Source organism: Hyla sarda, chromosome 1 (assembly GCF_029499605.1).
Source record: "Hyla sarda isolate aHylSar1 chromosome 1, aHylSar1.hap1, whole genome shotgun sequence".
Lineage (NCBI taxonomy): Eukaryota > Metazoa > Chordata > Amphibia > Anura > Hylidae > Hyla > Hyla sarda.
The window spans coordinates 614,520,037-614,536,454 of record NC_079189.1 but is presented as its reverse complement, the minus strand read 5'-3'; the positions used below and the strand labels follow the sequence as shown (position 1 = coordinate 614,536,454).

General features: G+C 48.4%; 2 protein-coding genes across 3 annotated transcripts in view; one reads left to right on the top strand and one right to left on the bottom strand.

The window, feature by feature from the left end:
• Positions 1–16,418, bottom strand: part of LOC130298204 (oocyte zinc finger protein XlCOF7.1-like) — a 177,118-nt gene that overhangs the window by 28,773 nt on the left and 131,927 nt on the right. The gene's annotated exons all lie outside the window — the stretch shown is intronic.
• On the top strand, positions 6,095–8,200 carry LOC130298248 (protein kinase C delta type-like). Its single transcript, XM_056551172.1, has one exon. The coding sequence runs from the start codon at positions 6,804–6,806 to the stop codon at positions 8,094–8,096; it is 1,293 nt and encodes a 430-aa protein (XP_056407147.1). The 5' UTR covers positions 6,095–6,803; the 3' UTR covers positions 8,097–8,200.

Sequence of the window (16,418 nt, the reverse complement as noted above, 5' to 3'; positions counted from 1 at the left end):
TGTAATGTACATGTAGCTGAGCTGTATGTGTACACAGTAGAGCTGTATATGTGTAATGTACATGTAGCTGAGCTGTGTGTACACAGTAGAGCTGTATATGTGTAATGTTCATGTAGCTGAGCTGTATGTGTACACAGTAGAGCTGTATATGTGTAATGTACATGTAGCTGAGCTGTATGTGTACACAGTAGCTGTATATGTGTAATGTACATGTAGCTGAGCTGTATGTGTACACAGTAGAGCTGTATATGTGTAATGTACATGTAGCTGAGCTGTGTGTGTACACAGTAGAGCTGTATATGTGTAATGTGCATGTAGCTGAGCTGTATGTGTACACAGTAGAGCTGTATATGTGTAATGTGCATGTAGCTGAGCTGTATGTGTACACAGTAGAGCTGTATGTGTAATGTACATGTAGCTGAGCTGTATGTGTACACAGTAGAGCTGTATATGTGTAATGTACATGTAGCTGAGCTGTATGTGTACACAGTAGAGCTGTATATGTGTAATGTACATGTAGCTGAGCTGTATGTGTACACAGTAGAGCTGTATATGTGTAATGTACATGTAGCTGAGCTGTATGTGTACACAGTAGAGCTGTATATGTGTAATGTACATGTAGCTGAGCTGTATGTGTACACAGTAGAGCTGTATATGTGTAATGTACATGTAGCTGAGCTGTATGTGTACACAGTAGAGCTGTATATGTGTAATGTGCATGTAGCTGAGCTGTATGTGTACACAGTAGAGCTGTATATGTGTAATGTACATGTAGCTGAGCTGTATGTGTACACAGTAGAGCTGTATATGTGTAATGTACATGTAGCTGAGCTGTATGTGTACACAGTAGAGCTGTATATGTGTAATGTGCATGTAGCTGAGCTGTATGTGTACACAGTAGTGCTGTATATGTGTAATGTACATGTAGCTGAGCTGTATGTGTACACAGTAGAGCTGTATATGTGTAATGTACATGTAGCTGAGCTGTATGTGTACACAGTAGAGCTGTATATGTGTAATGTACATGTAGCTGAGCTGTATGTGTACACAGTAGAGCTGTATATGTGTAATGTACATGTAGCTGAGCTGTATGTGTACACAGTAGAGCTGTATATGTGTAATGTACATGTAGCTGAGCTGTATGTGTACACAGTAGAGCTGTATATGTGTAATGTGCATGTAGCTGAGCTGTATGTGTACACAGTAGAGCTGTATATGTGTAATGTACATGTAGCTGAGCTGTATGTGTACACAGTAGAGCTGTATATGTGTAATGTACATGTAGCTGAGCTGTATGTGTACACAGTAGAGCTGTATATGTGTAATGTGCATGTAGCTGAGCTGTATGTGTACACAGTAGTGCTGTATATGTGTAATGTACATGTAGCTGAGCTGTATGTGTACACAGTAGAGCTGTATATGTGTAATGTACATGTAGCTGAGCTGTATGTGTACACAGTAGAGCTGTATATGTGTAATGTACATGTAGCTGAGCTGTATGTGTACACAGTAGAGCTGTATATGTGTAATGTACATGTAGCTGAGCTGTATATGATGGTTATATACAGGTGGCCGTGAGGTGTCTAGCGGCTGCACTTTATGATCATTAAGTACAATAACCTCCTTTTAGTTTAATACATTTTGCTGAGAAGCCGAGATCACTGCACATGTTGTAGACGCCACCATGTGTTTTTTTCTCTACTTGAATTTACTAAAATATCATGATAAATGGTCACTCTCAATAAAACTAATTTTTGCTATTGCACTCCTTATGGTAAATAAAAAATTTGTTTAAAAAAAAAATGAATTTTTTTATGTTTTATTTGTGTTTAGAAAAGCTGCCACTAGGTGTCTCTTTTCTTGTCCAGAGCACATTTTCCCCATCTCATACACAGACTTTGGACTCCTGCTGGCCTGGCAGAAGTCCAAACACAGGAAGTGCAGCCTGGAGTGCTGGTGGGGGGGGGGGGGGGTTGTGTTCAGCCTTAGCCAATCATAGCTCATCTCACACTGAAGTTCTCCCCTGTATGGCTTCAGATGATGTCACGCCTGCTGGGGAACGCCCCTTCCCAGTCTGTGAATCTGACTGAGCAGAAAATACAGAACAATATCAAGGTAGAAAACTAACAAATAATAAAAATAAAGGCCGGGGGTGGTTTATCATGATGGGGCAGTGACCTGGGAGGATTATAACATGTAACAAGTTAATGAGAGTTTCTCTTTAATGAAACCGCGCGGTCAATGGCGTAAACATAAAAAATACCAAAGTCCAGAATTGCTGATTTTTGGTCACTTCATAAACCACAAAATATTATCATAAATGATCAATAATTCCCACGAAAACTATAGTGGTAATAAAATAGTACAGATCCCGGCACATCCGGCTCGTACATTCCTGTATACGGACAAATAAGAGTTATAGGGGTCAGAGGAGGACGATTCTAAGCCCAATCATGTCTGTACAAAACATTATACGTGTTTAACCCCTTAACCCCAAAATTGAAAAAAAAACTGACACCTTCTCTTCATTCTGTAGGTCCATACGGCTAAAATGATCCCCTACTTATATAGGTTTGATTTTGTCGTACTAAAAAATCATAACTACATGCAGGAAAATTATTACGTTTAAAAATGTCATCTTCTGACCCCTATAACTTTTTTTATTTTTCCGCATATGGGGATGTATGAGGCTCATTTTTTGGGATGTGATCTGAAGTTTTTAATCGGTACCATTTTTGTTTTGATCGGACTTTTTGATCGCTTTTTATTTTATTTTTTTATGGTATAAAAAGTGACCAAAAATACGCTATTTTGTACTTTGGAATTTTTTATGTGTACGCCATTGACCGTGCGGTTCAATTAACTATATATATTTATAGTTCGGACATATCCGCACGCAGCATTATTACATATTTTTATTTACCGTATTTATCGGGGTATACCACGCACCGGCCTATAACACGCACCCTCATTTTACCAAGGATATTTGGGTAAAAAAAGTTTTTTACCCAAATATCCATGGTAAAATGAGGGTGCGTGTGTGCGCGTGTATACCCCGATACACCCCCAGGAAAGGCAGGGGGAGAGAGGCCGTCGCTGCCCGCTTCTCTCCCCCTGCTTTTCCTGGGATCTAGAGCCCTGCTGCCGGCCCTTCTCTCCCCCTGGCTATCGGCGCCGCTGCCCGTTCTGTCCCCCTGACTATCGTTGCCGGCGCCCCATTGCCGGCGCCGATAGTCAGGGGGAGAGAAGCGGCGCCGACAGCCAGGGGGAGAGAAGGGGCAGCGTCACCCATTGCCGGCGCCGCTGCCCCGTTGCCTCCCCCCATCCCCGGTGGCATAATTACCTGTTGCCGGGGTCGGGTCCACGCTGCTGCAGACCGCCGGCGTGCGTCCCCTTCGTCGTTGCTATGCGCTGCACGGCGCATGACGTCAGTGCATCATGCATAGCAACGACGCAGGGGACGCACGCCGGAGGCCTGCAGCAGCGCGGACCCGACCCCGGCAACAGGTAATTATGCCACCGGGGATGGGGGGAGGCAACGGGGCAGCGGCGCCGGCAATGGGTGTCGCTGCCCCTTCTCTCCCCCTGGCTGTCGGCTCCGCTTCTCTCCCCCTGACTATCGGCGGCGGCAATGGGGCGCCGGCACCGATAGTCAGGGGGACAGAACGGGCAGCGGCGCCGATAGACAGGGGGAGAGAAGGGCTCTAGACCCCAGGAAAGGAGCGGGCAGCGACGGCCTCTCTCCCCCTGCCTCTCCTGGGGGTGTATCGGCGTATAACACGCACATAGACTTTAGGCTAAAAATTTTAGCCTAAAAGTGCGTGTTATACGCCGATAAATACGGTACATAGTTTTTTCTTTAATGGGAAAAGGGGGGTGATTTATTTAACTTTTTTTTTTTTTTTTGCCATAGCATAGCATTGATCAGTGTTATCACCGCTCGACTGCTCCTGCCTAGATCTCAGGCACGGAGCAGTCATTCGGCAATCGGACAGCGAGGAGGCAGGTAGGGATCCTCCTCCCGTCCTGTAATTTTGATCGCCGCATCTAAAGGGTTAATACCGGGCATCACCGCAATCGGTGTTGTCCAGTATAAGCCACGGGACTGACCCGATATGATCACCGCGTGACCCTGTGTTATATCGCGGAAGCCAGCGCAGGATGTAAATATACGTCCTCCGTTCTTAAGGAGTTAAGGTCACAGCCAATTTTATTTTTGCATTTTCGTTTTTTCCTCCTCGCCTTCTAATAATCATAACTTTTATATTTCCATCCACAGACCCATATGAGGCTTGTTTTTTGTGCAACCAATTGTCCTTTGTAATGTCATCACTCATTTTACCATAAAATGTATGGCGGACCCCAAAAATTATTATATGTGAGGGGAAATTTAAGAGAAAACCACAGTTTTGTAAATTTTGGAAGGTTTTGTTTTCACGCTGTTCACTTTATGGTAAAAATGACGTTTTCTTTATTCTATGGGTCAATACGATTAAAATGATCCCCATGTTATAAACTTTTCTATTATTGTACCGCTTTATAAAAATCTCAAACTATTTAAGTAAAATTATGTTTAACCTGTTGGGGACGGAGGGAGTACCTGTACGCCCTCCCTTTTTCCGATCAATGACGCTTGTCAGGCAGTAATCAGAGCGGGATGACTGATGATATCTATCAGCAGCCATCCCAGCACATCGCCTAGAGAGTCCCGAGACCCCTTCCCCCATAATGGCAATGGCCGTGATTCGCCGGTCAATTCTGACCGGCGAATCACGTTTTTTCTAGGCCAATCAGGTTTCTGGTGACCCGATCGCCCAGAAAATAAGGGTAATCGGTGCTGTCAGAGACAGCACTGACCACCCTGAAGGATAGGAGTGAAGTGGCAGGGGTGCTACCTCCTCCTATTCCCTGCCATTAGTCAGGACTGACCGACCAATGGCAGGAGGGTTAAGTTCCTCCTCTCTGCCCACCAATGGAAGTCCGGGCAGAGCGGGGTGGGGGAAGTGGCTTGGGGGTTCGTGGGTCTTACTGGCAGTGGCGGCGGCGGAGACTGCGAGCGACAGTGAAGATCTTTGGTGAGTGATCTTCTCTGTGGCCTGCTAGAAGTTACAAAACTGCAACTCCCAGCATGCCCATACAGTCCAGGCATGCTGGGAATTGTAGTTCTGCACTAGCTGGAGGCACATGGGTTGGGAAACACTGAGTTAGAAAACAGATCCTAAGTTAGTATTTCCCAACCCGTGTGCCTACAGCTGTGTTCAAAACTACAACTCTCAGCATGCATGGTCTGTCAGTGCATGCTGGGAGCTGAGAGTAGTTTCTAGAATAGAAAAACATCTCATAAAATTGTCCAGGCATGCTGGGTGTTTTGCAACAGCTGGAGGCACCCTGTTTGGGAAACACTGCTGTATAGCGATGCACAGACCTAGTCCTGCTTAAGTGGTGCAGCAAGTCACGCAGGCCGGGATGTAACAAGTTAAACTTTCCTGGCATACAGGTCCAAGCTTTAGGCTATAATCCCCACCATTTTCTGTAACAATAATGGCTGGAACATTAAACTGTGCACAAAAAGCCATTTCCCCATTACATTTATAGGAATTCTACAGGAAATATTTGCTCCTTTTGGGACAGATTTTTGAGCCTTTTTTGGGGCCTTTTCTATCCCAGAAATGGTGATAAAACATAGTGGGAAGATATTGGTATTGTGAAGCAGCCGGCATGGTTCTTAGTTGTGTAATGTGTCCAGTAGGGGGCGAGAGTCACACTGGGGAGATTTATCAAAACCCTTCAAGAGGAAAAGGTGCCCATAGCAACCAATCAGATCGCTTCTTTCATTGTTACCAAGGCCTCTGCAAAGTGAAAGAAGCCATCTGATTGGTTGCTATGGGCAACTGGGCAACGTTTCCTCTGGACAGGTTTTGATAACTGTGTTTGTGATTCCGTTTATATTCTTGGAAAGGACAAAAACGTAATGTTAGATGCTAAAACAGATTCTGCGCTTCACATTACTACAGGATCTTTTTACCATTGACTTACATTATAATGCAATAAAATATGGTGTATAAATAATCTGTAATGGGAGAGGTTTATCGGACCCGTGTGGAGGGGGAGGGGATAAGTCGCCCATGAAGACCAATCAGATCGCTACTTTCATTTTTCATAGGCCTTTATAAAGATGGGATATGCGGTCTGACTGGTCGCTGTGGGCGGCTGCTTCACTCTTCCTCTGCACCGGATTTGATGAATCTCTCCCAATGAGTCCATTCTAAAGAAAAATGGTAAATGGCGCCATTATAACCTGTAGATGACAGCGCAACCCGCCCCACAAACAGCCCTGTACATGGAAGATGGCGAAAGTCATAAGGGGCAGAATAGGGGAATTGGAAGAAGATTTATTTTGGGGAAAAAAAGGTTTTACTTTTCTAAAAGAAGTGTGATAGTATAAACCAAATGTAAATATGAGTATCGCTGAAATCATATTAAATGACAAAATAAAGAGAACGTGCCAGGTTTACCATGAACTGCACTGTGGAAAAACAAAAAACCCCAAAAGTTGCACATTTTTATTTTTCTCTTTAATTCCTACTCCACAAATGACATTTTCTTGGTGTCGCTGGACATTTTATAGTAAAATAGAAGATGTCATTACAAAGTACAATCAGTTGTGCAAAAAAACAAGTCCTGTGGATGGAAAAGTAAAATGCACCAAAGAAAATAGTCCTGGATGATGTGACAATGCTGGACATACTGATGAAAGGTTCTGTGTAACCAGCTTCAGCCTCAGACTGTGATTGGGAGCGATCATGGAGCTTTATATTATTGCTATACCCAGTGGATTATTTACCCTGTTAGTGATCGGGGTCATATTCTACATCTGTATTAAGAAATATAAATCTACACAACATGACGACTTAGAAGAAGTTATTGTAGAGAAACCAACCAATAAAAACCAATCTTCTGATGATGACAATTTAGAAGAAGTGGTTATAGAGACACCAAACAATGAAAACCAATCTGCAGAAGACCATAACATAGAAGTTATCGTAGAGAAACCAGAAGACAACCAGAACGTCAGCGCCTCCGAAAAATGTATCAGCGTAGATGACTTCATCTTCCACAATGTACTCGGGAAAGGCAGCTATGGGAAGGTTGTTTTATCTGCACTGAAAGGCAGAAATGAGTTTTTTGCTATAAAGGCTCTGAAGAAGAGAAGGGTTAAAAAGAAGGAGGTGCCAATGATGGAGAAACGTATTCTTGCATTGGCCTGGGATCACCCATTTCTCACTTGCCTTTATTGCAGCTTTCAGACCAATTCACACCTGTTCTTTGTGATGGAACTGCTGAATGGAGGAGACCTGCTCGGTCACCTGAATGACCAGAGAAGATTTGATCTGCACAGGGCTACTTTCTATGGAGCTGAAATATCATCCGGCTTACAGTTTTTGCACTCCAAGAACATTATTCATAGGGATCTGAAATTGGAGAACGTAATGTTGGATAAGGACGGCCACATCAAACTCACAGATTTTGGACTGAGCATAGAGAACATTTCCAACGATAGAAAAGCCAACTCATTCTGTGGGACTCCAGAGTTCATGGCTCCAGAGATATTGCTTAGGCAAAGCTACGCTTTCTCTGTGGACTGGTGGGCCTTTGGCGTTCTTCTCTACAGTATGCTGATAGGAAAGCTGCCATTCCATGGGCGGAACATGCATGAGACCTTTGATTTGATCAAAGAAGATACGCCCAACTATCCAAGCTGGATAACTGAGGAATCAAGGGACGTCCTACAACAGCTGCTGGAGAAAGATCCAACCAAAAGATTAGGTGTGACCGAGGATATAAGGCTTCATCCCTTTTTTACTGCTATAAACTGGACGGCACTAGAGAGGAGAGAAGTCGAGCCTCCTTTTAAGCCAAAAGTGGAATCTCCAAGTGACATCAGCAACTTTGATCCGAAGGTTCTCAATAAGAAAGATCCCATCTCCTTCAGTGAGGACCAGAAGGATTCAAAGGACAAAACAGAATTCTGTGGGTTTTCTTTCATTCACCCAAGAATGCAAGAAATAATTGACACAGACGGGGAGAACCACTGAAAAATTGGCTATAAAAGAAAACACCAGACATGACTTATCGGATATGACTTTATTACCGGATGTGACTATTACCGGATGTGACTTTATTACCGGATGTGACTATTACCGGATGTGACTTTATTACCGGATGTGACTTAAACCTGAAAAAAATAAAAAAATAAAAACATTCTTTTCATTCTTTGTTAAATTTAAAGGGGTACTCTGCTTCTCAGCATTTGGAACAAACTGTTCCGAACGCTGGATCCGGGAGCTTGTGACGTCATAACCCCACCCCCTCAATGCAAGTCTGCGGAAGGGGGCGATGGACGTACTTTAAAAAAAATGTTATTTAGACTGGCGATTCCGGGTCATTCGGGTCACATGTGACCTGATGACCCGGAAAAGGAGGATGACCAGTGGTGTAATATACATCACCAATCATCCTCCGTACTGTCCTGGGAGGTGGCAGTGTTGCCAACCCCCCCCCCCCCCCCAGGACAGCTGTGATTGGCCAGTCGTAGTGACCGCACCAATCACAGGAGTATGGGGAGGGGGGGGGGAGGAGCTTGTTGCTGCGTTCTGCCCACCATTTTGTGTTCTGGTGGTGTGCAGGATGGAGCCCCGTGCTTCTTCTCACCCCCTCACAGTGTTAAAAGTGCCCCTGGCACCCCTTTCTGTGCCCCTTGGCACATTAGATTGCAGGGACAGCTTTAGTTATTTTTTTTTTTTTTTTCGGTGTACCATCTGTAGGTGTCCGCGGGTCCGCAGCACCTTTAGCTGCCTGACCTGGGCTCTACAGGGTCGCTGCGGTCTGCGCCTGGTATTTTTTTTTGGGGGGGGGTGGGCACAGACCTTTTTTTTGCTAACTGTGTGGCTGATCCTCTTCTGTATAAAAGAGGTGGGACGGCCACCTGTTAGCTAAAGCCCACCCACCGCTGATCAGTCCCCATTGTACTGGTCAGTGTTTTTTTTTTTTGTGGTGCAGGCACTTTTTCGGGTATTATAAGTGTCTTTTTTGAATCAGTTAGGCGATCCGTGCCACCAGTAGCAGGCCTGTGCTGTGTGGACGGACCCGTACCTGTGTGTTCAGCCTGCCCCCACCGCTGTCAGTGATTTATCACTGATCAGCATTTTTTTGGGGTTCAGGAGGGTGCTTTTTTGGGGGGGTTTTGGTTTTTTTTATTCAAAATTTTTGTGTGGGGGTCTGTGTACGTGCCACCAGCCACTGTTCTTGGCTGAGTGGCCGGACCCCCCCACTGACTTCTGTGCCCCCCTGCCACTACCAAGCACTAATCAGTGCGCACACCATTGATTAGGTAAACACTTTTTTTTAGTTTAGTTTCATTTTATATTTTTCTTCACTTAGGTGGTGGGTTAGGGAGGGTTAGGGTAGGGCAGGTAGTCAAGCACCACACTACAAGCAGCACATACACCAATAAAGTTTTCCCCCACACATACACACACACCCCAATTAGAGTGGGGAAATGGCTCGCAGGGCGTTTACAGCGGAGGAGGCATATGTCTTACTTGCCTCCGACACTGAAAGCACCACAGAGGACGAGGAAGACCTCACCATCCTTCTTTCTTCCTAATCCTCCTCATCATCTAGTGATGATGAGCCACCAAGGCAGTGGAGATGCCACCAAGTGAGGCAGCAAACCTCCTCTGCTCCTGACCCTGTGCCTCATGCTAGTATGAGTCCCCCTGGTCAAACCCCGAAGCCAAGTTTACTGGTGCCTTGTCTGGACCACGAGCCTGTGATTCCTGACTTTGTTGGCGACTAAGGAATCAAAATTGACATAGTTGGGTTCACTGAAATGGACAATTTTTAGTTTCAGTGACGACTTTGTCAATCTTATGGTTGAGCAGACGAATCTGTACGCCCAACAGTTTGTCTCCACAAACCTGGGCTACTTTTTAGTTAGGCCTGTTGGGTGGTTCCCAGTCGATGTAGCTGAAATGAGGACCTTTTGGGGCCTTGTGCAGCATATGGGCCTAGTTAAAAAACCAAAGGTCAGGCAATACTGGATTGTGGACGTCCTCTACCAGACCCCACTCTACAGTAGGGCCATGACCCCATCCCCAATTCAAGGCCATTCGAAAATATTAGCATTATGCTGATAATGTGGCATGTCCCACGTATGACCACCTGTATAAAATCAGGATGGTCATCAATCACTTCGGGGCCAAATTTTGGGAGTCAGCTTGGGAGTCATCAGCTTTAAGGGGAGACTTGGCTTCTGGCAATACATCCCATTTAAGCGACGCGGTATGGCGTGAAGATGTATAAACTTTGCGAGAGTACCTTGCATGTGTCACGATGCCGGCTGGCAGGTTAGTGGATCCTCTGTGCCAGAGAGGGATGGCGAGGACCGCGCTAGTGGACCGGTTCTAAGCCACTACAGGTTTTCACCAGAGCCCGCCGCAAAGCGGGATGGTCTTGCTGCGGCGGTAGTGACCAGGTCGTATCCACTAGCAACGGCTCACCTCTCTGACTGCTGAAGATAGGCGAGGTACAAGGGAGTAGGCAGAAGCAAAGTCGGACGTAGCAGAAGGTCGGGGGCAGGCGGCAAGGTTCGTAGTCAGGGGAGATAGCAGAAGTTCTGGTACACAGGCTTTAAACACACAAAACGCTTTCACTAGGCACAAGGGCAACAAGATCCGGCAAGGGAGTGCAAGGGAGGAGACCAGATATAGCCAGGGAGCAGGTGGGAGCCAATTAAGCTAATTGGGCCAGGCACCAATCATTGGTGCACTGGCCCTTTAAGTCTCAGGGAGCTGGCGCGCGCGCGCGCGCCCTAGAGAGCGGAGCCGCGCGCGCCAGCACATGACAGCAGGGGACGGGAACGGGTAAGTGACCTGGGATGCGATTCGCGAGCGGGCGCGTCCCGCTGTGCGAATCGCATCCCCAACGGCCATGACAGAGCAGCGCTCCCGGTCAGCGGGACTGACCGGGGAGCTGCAGGGAGAAAGACGCCGTGAGCGCTCCGGGGAGGAGCGGGGGCCCGGAGCGCTAGGCGTAACAGTACCCCCCCCCTTAGGTCTCCCCTTCTCTTTGTCCGGTAACTGCCTCCCCTGGGATGAGGACACCGGGAAAGGATGGAGGGATTCCTCAACGGCAGGCAGAACAGCAGGAGTAGGAATGGGGAGAGAGGGCAGAGGGCGAGACCTGGCACGGGGCAGTGTGACACCAGGACGAGGGCCATGAGGGGACACAGAGGCTTGCCTGATGGGACTGGGAGGGGGGGAAGAGGCATTTCCTGTGGCAGGCAGAGTCCTTAATGACCTTAGGGGGACCGGATACAGGAGGAACCACAGGGTCACGGCAGGGAGTACTGGGAACCGGTTGAAGGCAGTCCTTGGAACAAGAGGGACCCCAACTCTTGATCTCCCCAGTGGACCAATCCAGGGTTGGGGAATGGTGTTGAAGCCAGGGTAGTCCAAGGAGAACTTCAGAAGTGCAATTAGGAAGGACAAAAAATACAATTTCCTCGTGATGAGGTCCGATGCACATTAGGAGGGGCTCCGTGCGGTAACGCACGGTGCAATCCAACCTGGCTCCGTTGACCGCGGAAATGTGGAGTGGCTTGACAAGACGGGTCACCGGAATGCGGAATTTATTCACTAAGGACTCCCGAATAAAATTCCCAGAAGCTCCAGAGTCCAGGCAGGCCACGGCTGAGAGGGGAGAGCTGGCTGAAGTAGAAATCCGAACAGGCACCGTGAGACGTGGAGAAGCCGACTTAGCATCAAGAGACGCCACACCCACGAGAGCTGGGTGCGAGCGTGCGTTTCCCAGACGTGGAGGACGGATTGGGCAATCCACCAAAAAATGTTCAGTACTGGCACAGTACAGACAAAGATTCTCTTCCTTACGGCGATTCCTCTCTTCCAGGGTCAGGCGAGACCGATCCACTTGCATGGCCTCCTCGGCGGGAGGCCTAGGCGCAGATTGCAGTGGAGACTGTGGGAGAGGTGTCCAGAGATCTAAGTCTTTTTCCTGGCGGAGCTCTTGATGCCTCTCAGAAAAACGCATGTCAATGCGAGTGGCTAGATGAATGAGTTCATGCAGGTTAGCAGGAGTCTCTCGTGCGGCCAGAACATCTTTAATGTTGCTGGATAGGCCTTTTTTAAAGGTCGCGCAGAGAGCCTCATTATTCCAGGATAGTTCAGAAGCAAGAGTACGGAATTGTATGGCGTACTCGCCAACGGAGGAATTACCCTGGACCAGGTTCAGCAGGGCAGTCTCAGCAGAAGAGGCTCGGGCAGGTTCCTCAAAGACACTTCGAATTTCCGAGAAGAAGGAGTGTACAGAGGCAGTGACGGGGTCATTGCGGTCCCAGAGCGGTGTGGCCCATGACAGGGCTTTTCCAGACAGAAGGCTGACTACGAAAGCCACCTTAGACCTTTCAGTAGGAAACTGGTCCGACATCATCTCCAAGTGCAGGGAACATTGCGAAAGAAAGCCACGGCAAAACTTAGAGTCCCCATTAAATTTGTCCGGCAAGGACAGGCGGAGGCTAGGAGTGGCCACTCGCTGCGGAAGGGGTGCAGGAGCTGGCGGAGGAGATGGTTGTTGCTGCTGTAGCTGTGACTGTACTTGCTGTAGTTGTGACTGGAGTTGCTGTGTCATGGTGGTCAAGTACGACAGCTGGTGATCTTGTTGGGCGATCTGACGAGCTTGCTGGGCGACCAGCGTAGGGAGGTCAGCGACAGCTGGCAGAGGAACTTCAGCGGGATCCATGGCCGGATCTACTGTCACGATGCCGGCTGGCAGGTAGTGGATCCTCTGTGCCAGAGAGGGATGGCGAGGACCGCGCTAGTGGACCGGTTCTAAGCCACTACAGGTTTTCACCAGAGCCCGCCGCAAAGCGGGATGGTCTTGCTGCGGCGGTAGTGACCAGGTCGTATCCACTAGCAATGGCTCAACCTCTCTGACTGCTGATGATAGGCGAGGTACAAGGGAGTAGGCAGAAGCAAAGTCGGACGTAGCAGAAGGTCGGGGGCAGGCGGCAAGGTTCGTAGTCAGGGGAGATAGCAGAAGTTCTGGTACACAGGCTTTAAACACACAAAACGCTTTCACTAGGCACAAGGGCAACAAGATCCGGCAAGGGAGTGCAAGGGAGGAGACCAGATATAGCCAGGGAGCAGGTGGGAGCCAATTAAGCTAATTGGGCCAGGCACCAATCATTGGTGCACTGGCCCTTTAAGTCTCAGGGAGCTGGCGCGCGCGCGCGCCCTAGAGAGCGGAGCCGCGCGCGCCAGCACATGACAGCAGGGGACGGGAACGGGTAAGTGACCTGGGATGCGATTCGCGAGCGGGCGCGTCCCGCTGTGCGAATCGCATCCCCAACGGCCATGACAGAGCAGCGCTCCCGGTCAGCGGGACTGACCGGGGAGCTGCAGGGAGAAAGACGCCGTGAGCGCTCCGGGGAGGAGCGGGGGCCCGGAGCGCTAGGCGTAACAGCATGTTTATGGTGTGTGAGGGACGAGATTCCCGCATTGAACCCCCAGAATGTCCCCCCACTCTGGGTGTTAGCGGGAAAATCATTTGGGGCCTTTTGCACCCATTGCTAGATAAAGGTTACCACCTTTTACATGGACAACTTTTATACTAGTATCTAGGGATCGACCGATTATCGGTATGGCCGATATTATCGGCCGATAATCACGATTTTGGGCATTATCGGTATCGGCAATTATCTTGCCGATAAGCAGATAATGCCCCGCACCGCCCCCACCGCACCGCGACCGCCACCCCCTCGACCCGCCGCACCGCACCTCCGACCCACCGCACCGCCTCGCACCCCCCACCGTGATGCTGGGCGGCATACCGGTATGGATCTTTTCCCATACCGCTATACCGGTCGGGCCCCTCCCCCACCCTCCGAGTCAATAAAAAAATTAAACTTACCCGTAATGGGGGTGGTCCAGGCCATCCTTCCTTCATGCAGTGTCCGGGGGCGTACCGGAAGGAGGGTGGTCCGGTCCGGGCTGTCCTTCTTCTCCCACGGTCTTCTTCTCCACTCCGGGCAGGCTCCGGCCTAGTACGCTGCATAGATGCCGCTACGCCGTGACGTCAGGTGCGTCGCTGCGCACGGGCGTCACTGCGCAGCGACGTCTATGCAGCGTACTAGGCCGGAGCCTGCCCGGAGTGGAGAAGATGACCGCCGGAGAAGAAGGACAGCCCGGACCACCCTCCACCCGGAACGCCCCCGGACACTACAGGAACGATGGATGGATGGCCCAGAGCACCCTGGCAGGTAGGGGAGAGAAGCGGGTGGCGGCGGCGGTCTATGGCCCCGCAAAAGCCACTGCAGATCATTGATTTAAAGCGCCCGCTTTAAATCAATGATCTGCAGCGGTGTCGCAGGGGGTTAAATAGCCGATAACTTATATCGGTATAAGTTATCAGCTATCGGCCCTAACCTGCACCGATTATCGGTATCGGCCCTAAAAAAACTATATCGGTCGATCCCTACTAGTATCCCTCTCTTCACATCCCTGGCCGCCAGATCCACTGTCGCTTGTGGAACAGTCCGGAAGAATGAAAGAGGCCTTCTGACCTATCCCCTGCATACTCCGATCCCTCGGGGTGAGTCCCGTGCCTTTTCCCATGAAAACATGTTGCTGGTCAGGTATAAGGATAAGAGGGATGTCCTTATGCTCACCACAATTCATGGGAACGGCAGCTCACCTGTCCCTCTGCGAGGTACCGTAGGACCGGTCCTCAAGCCCGATTGTATTCTGGGCTACAATCAGTATATGGGGAGAGGGAGTTGATCTTTCTGTTCAAGTCCTCAAGCCATATAATGCCATGCGAAAAACACAGGCATGGTACAAAAAAGTTCCGGTCTACATGGTACAGGTTGACATGTACAACTCTTTTGTACTGTCCCAGTACGCTGGCATCACAGGGACATTACTGCAGTTCCAAGAGGAAGTTCTAAAGGCCCTAATCTTTGGTGACCACCAAAGAGCGGGTCAGAGCACCTCTGGAACTGCGGTTGCCCGGATCATCCCCGACCACTTTCCAACACTTTCCAGGTGATGTACCCCACACTGGAAAGAAGGGACGATCCCAGAAAAATGCAGAGTGTGTCACAGGAGGGGGATATGAAAGGACAAGAGGGGGATACAGAAGGACAAGAGGGGGATATGGAAGGACAAGAGGGGGATATGGAAGGACACCACCACTCAATGTGACACTTGCCCCGGTCATGCGGGCCTCTGCATCAAGGAATGCTTCAGGGAGTATCCACACTTCCATGGAGCACTACATTTTTAATCCCCCCCCCCCAAAAAAAAAAAAAGCCACTTCCCTCAAATGCCCAGCGCTCTCTCCCCACCTGAGCGGGGTGCGCATTTGAGGTAACAGAATAGGGACGGCCACACACATCACATTCCCAGAATGATGATTCAGAGCATAGGGTTTGGGGCGGGCATCATTTTTACTTTCGTATATACTCTGGGTCATCATTCTGGGAATATGATTGGCACATCAGTAGTAAAATTGCAATTTTTATTTTCCCCAAACTATACTTCATCCATTCCTGGAAAATAAATTTAGGGAACACCCGTCTGTTCCAAATCTCCTCTTCACCCCTATACACCTTCCCTAGGGGGTGTACTGTTTGTAGTATTCTCACATGTGGGTGTTCCTTTCTTGTATTTTCCTCTGAATGTATGTAACTGTTAGGTCCGTAACAAACATCCGCCTCAAATGTGAAGAGTTCTCGCTGAGCTCTGTCGTATTTCCAGGCGACAATTCGGAGTCACATGTTAGTTGTTCCCAGAAAGATGAAGCAGAGTATAGGCTGAAAATTGCAATTTTCAAAAGCTTCATCCATTCCTGGAAAATAAATTTAGGAAACACCCGTGTGTTCAAAATGTCCTCTTTACCCCTATACCCATTCCTCAGGGTAGGTACTTTCTGTAATGGGGTCACATGTGGGGGTTTCTTTCTTGTATTTTCCTCCTATTTTCCTGTATGTAACCGTCAGCTACTGATATGCCATAGGCCACAAATACAAACAGACCTCTATGACTTCTGAGCCTTGTTGTGCGCCCGCCCAGCACATTACCCCATACGTGGATGTATTTCCATAGTCAGGGGAAAAAGCCCTCCAAAATTTGTAACCCATCTTCTCTCATTGCCCCTTGTGAAAATGTAAAAAATTGGGTAATCCCAGAATTTTTGTGTAAAATTTTTTTTTCAATTTACGTCCCACTGTTCAAAAAACCTGTGAGGTGTAAGTACTCACTGTACCCCTTGTTACCTTCCGTGAGGGGTGTAGTTTAAAAATTGTGGTCACTTGCTGAGTTTTTTTTTAATTTAATTTA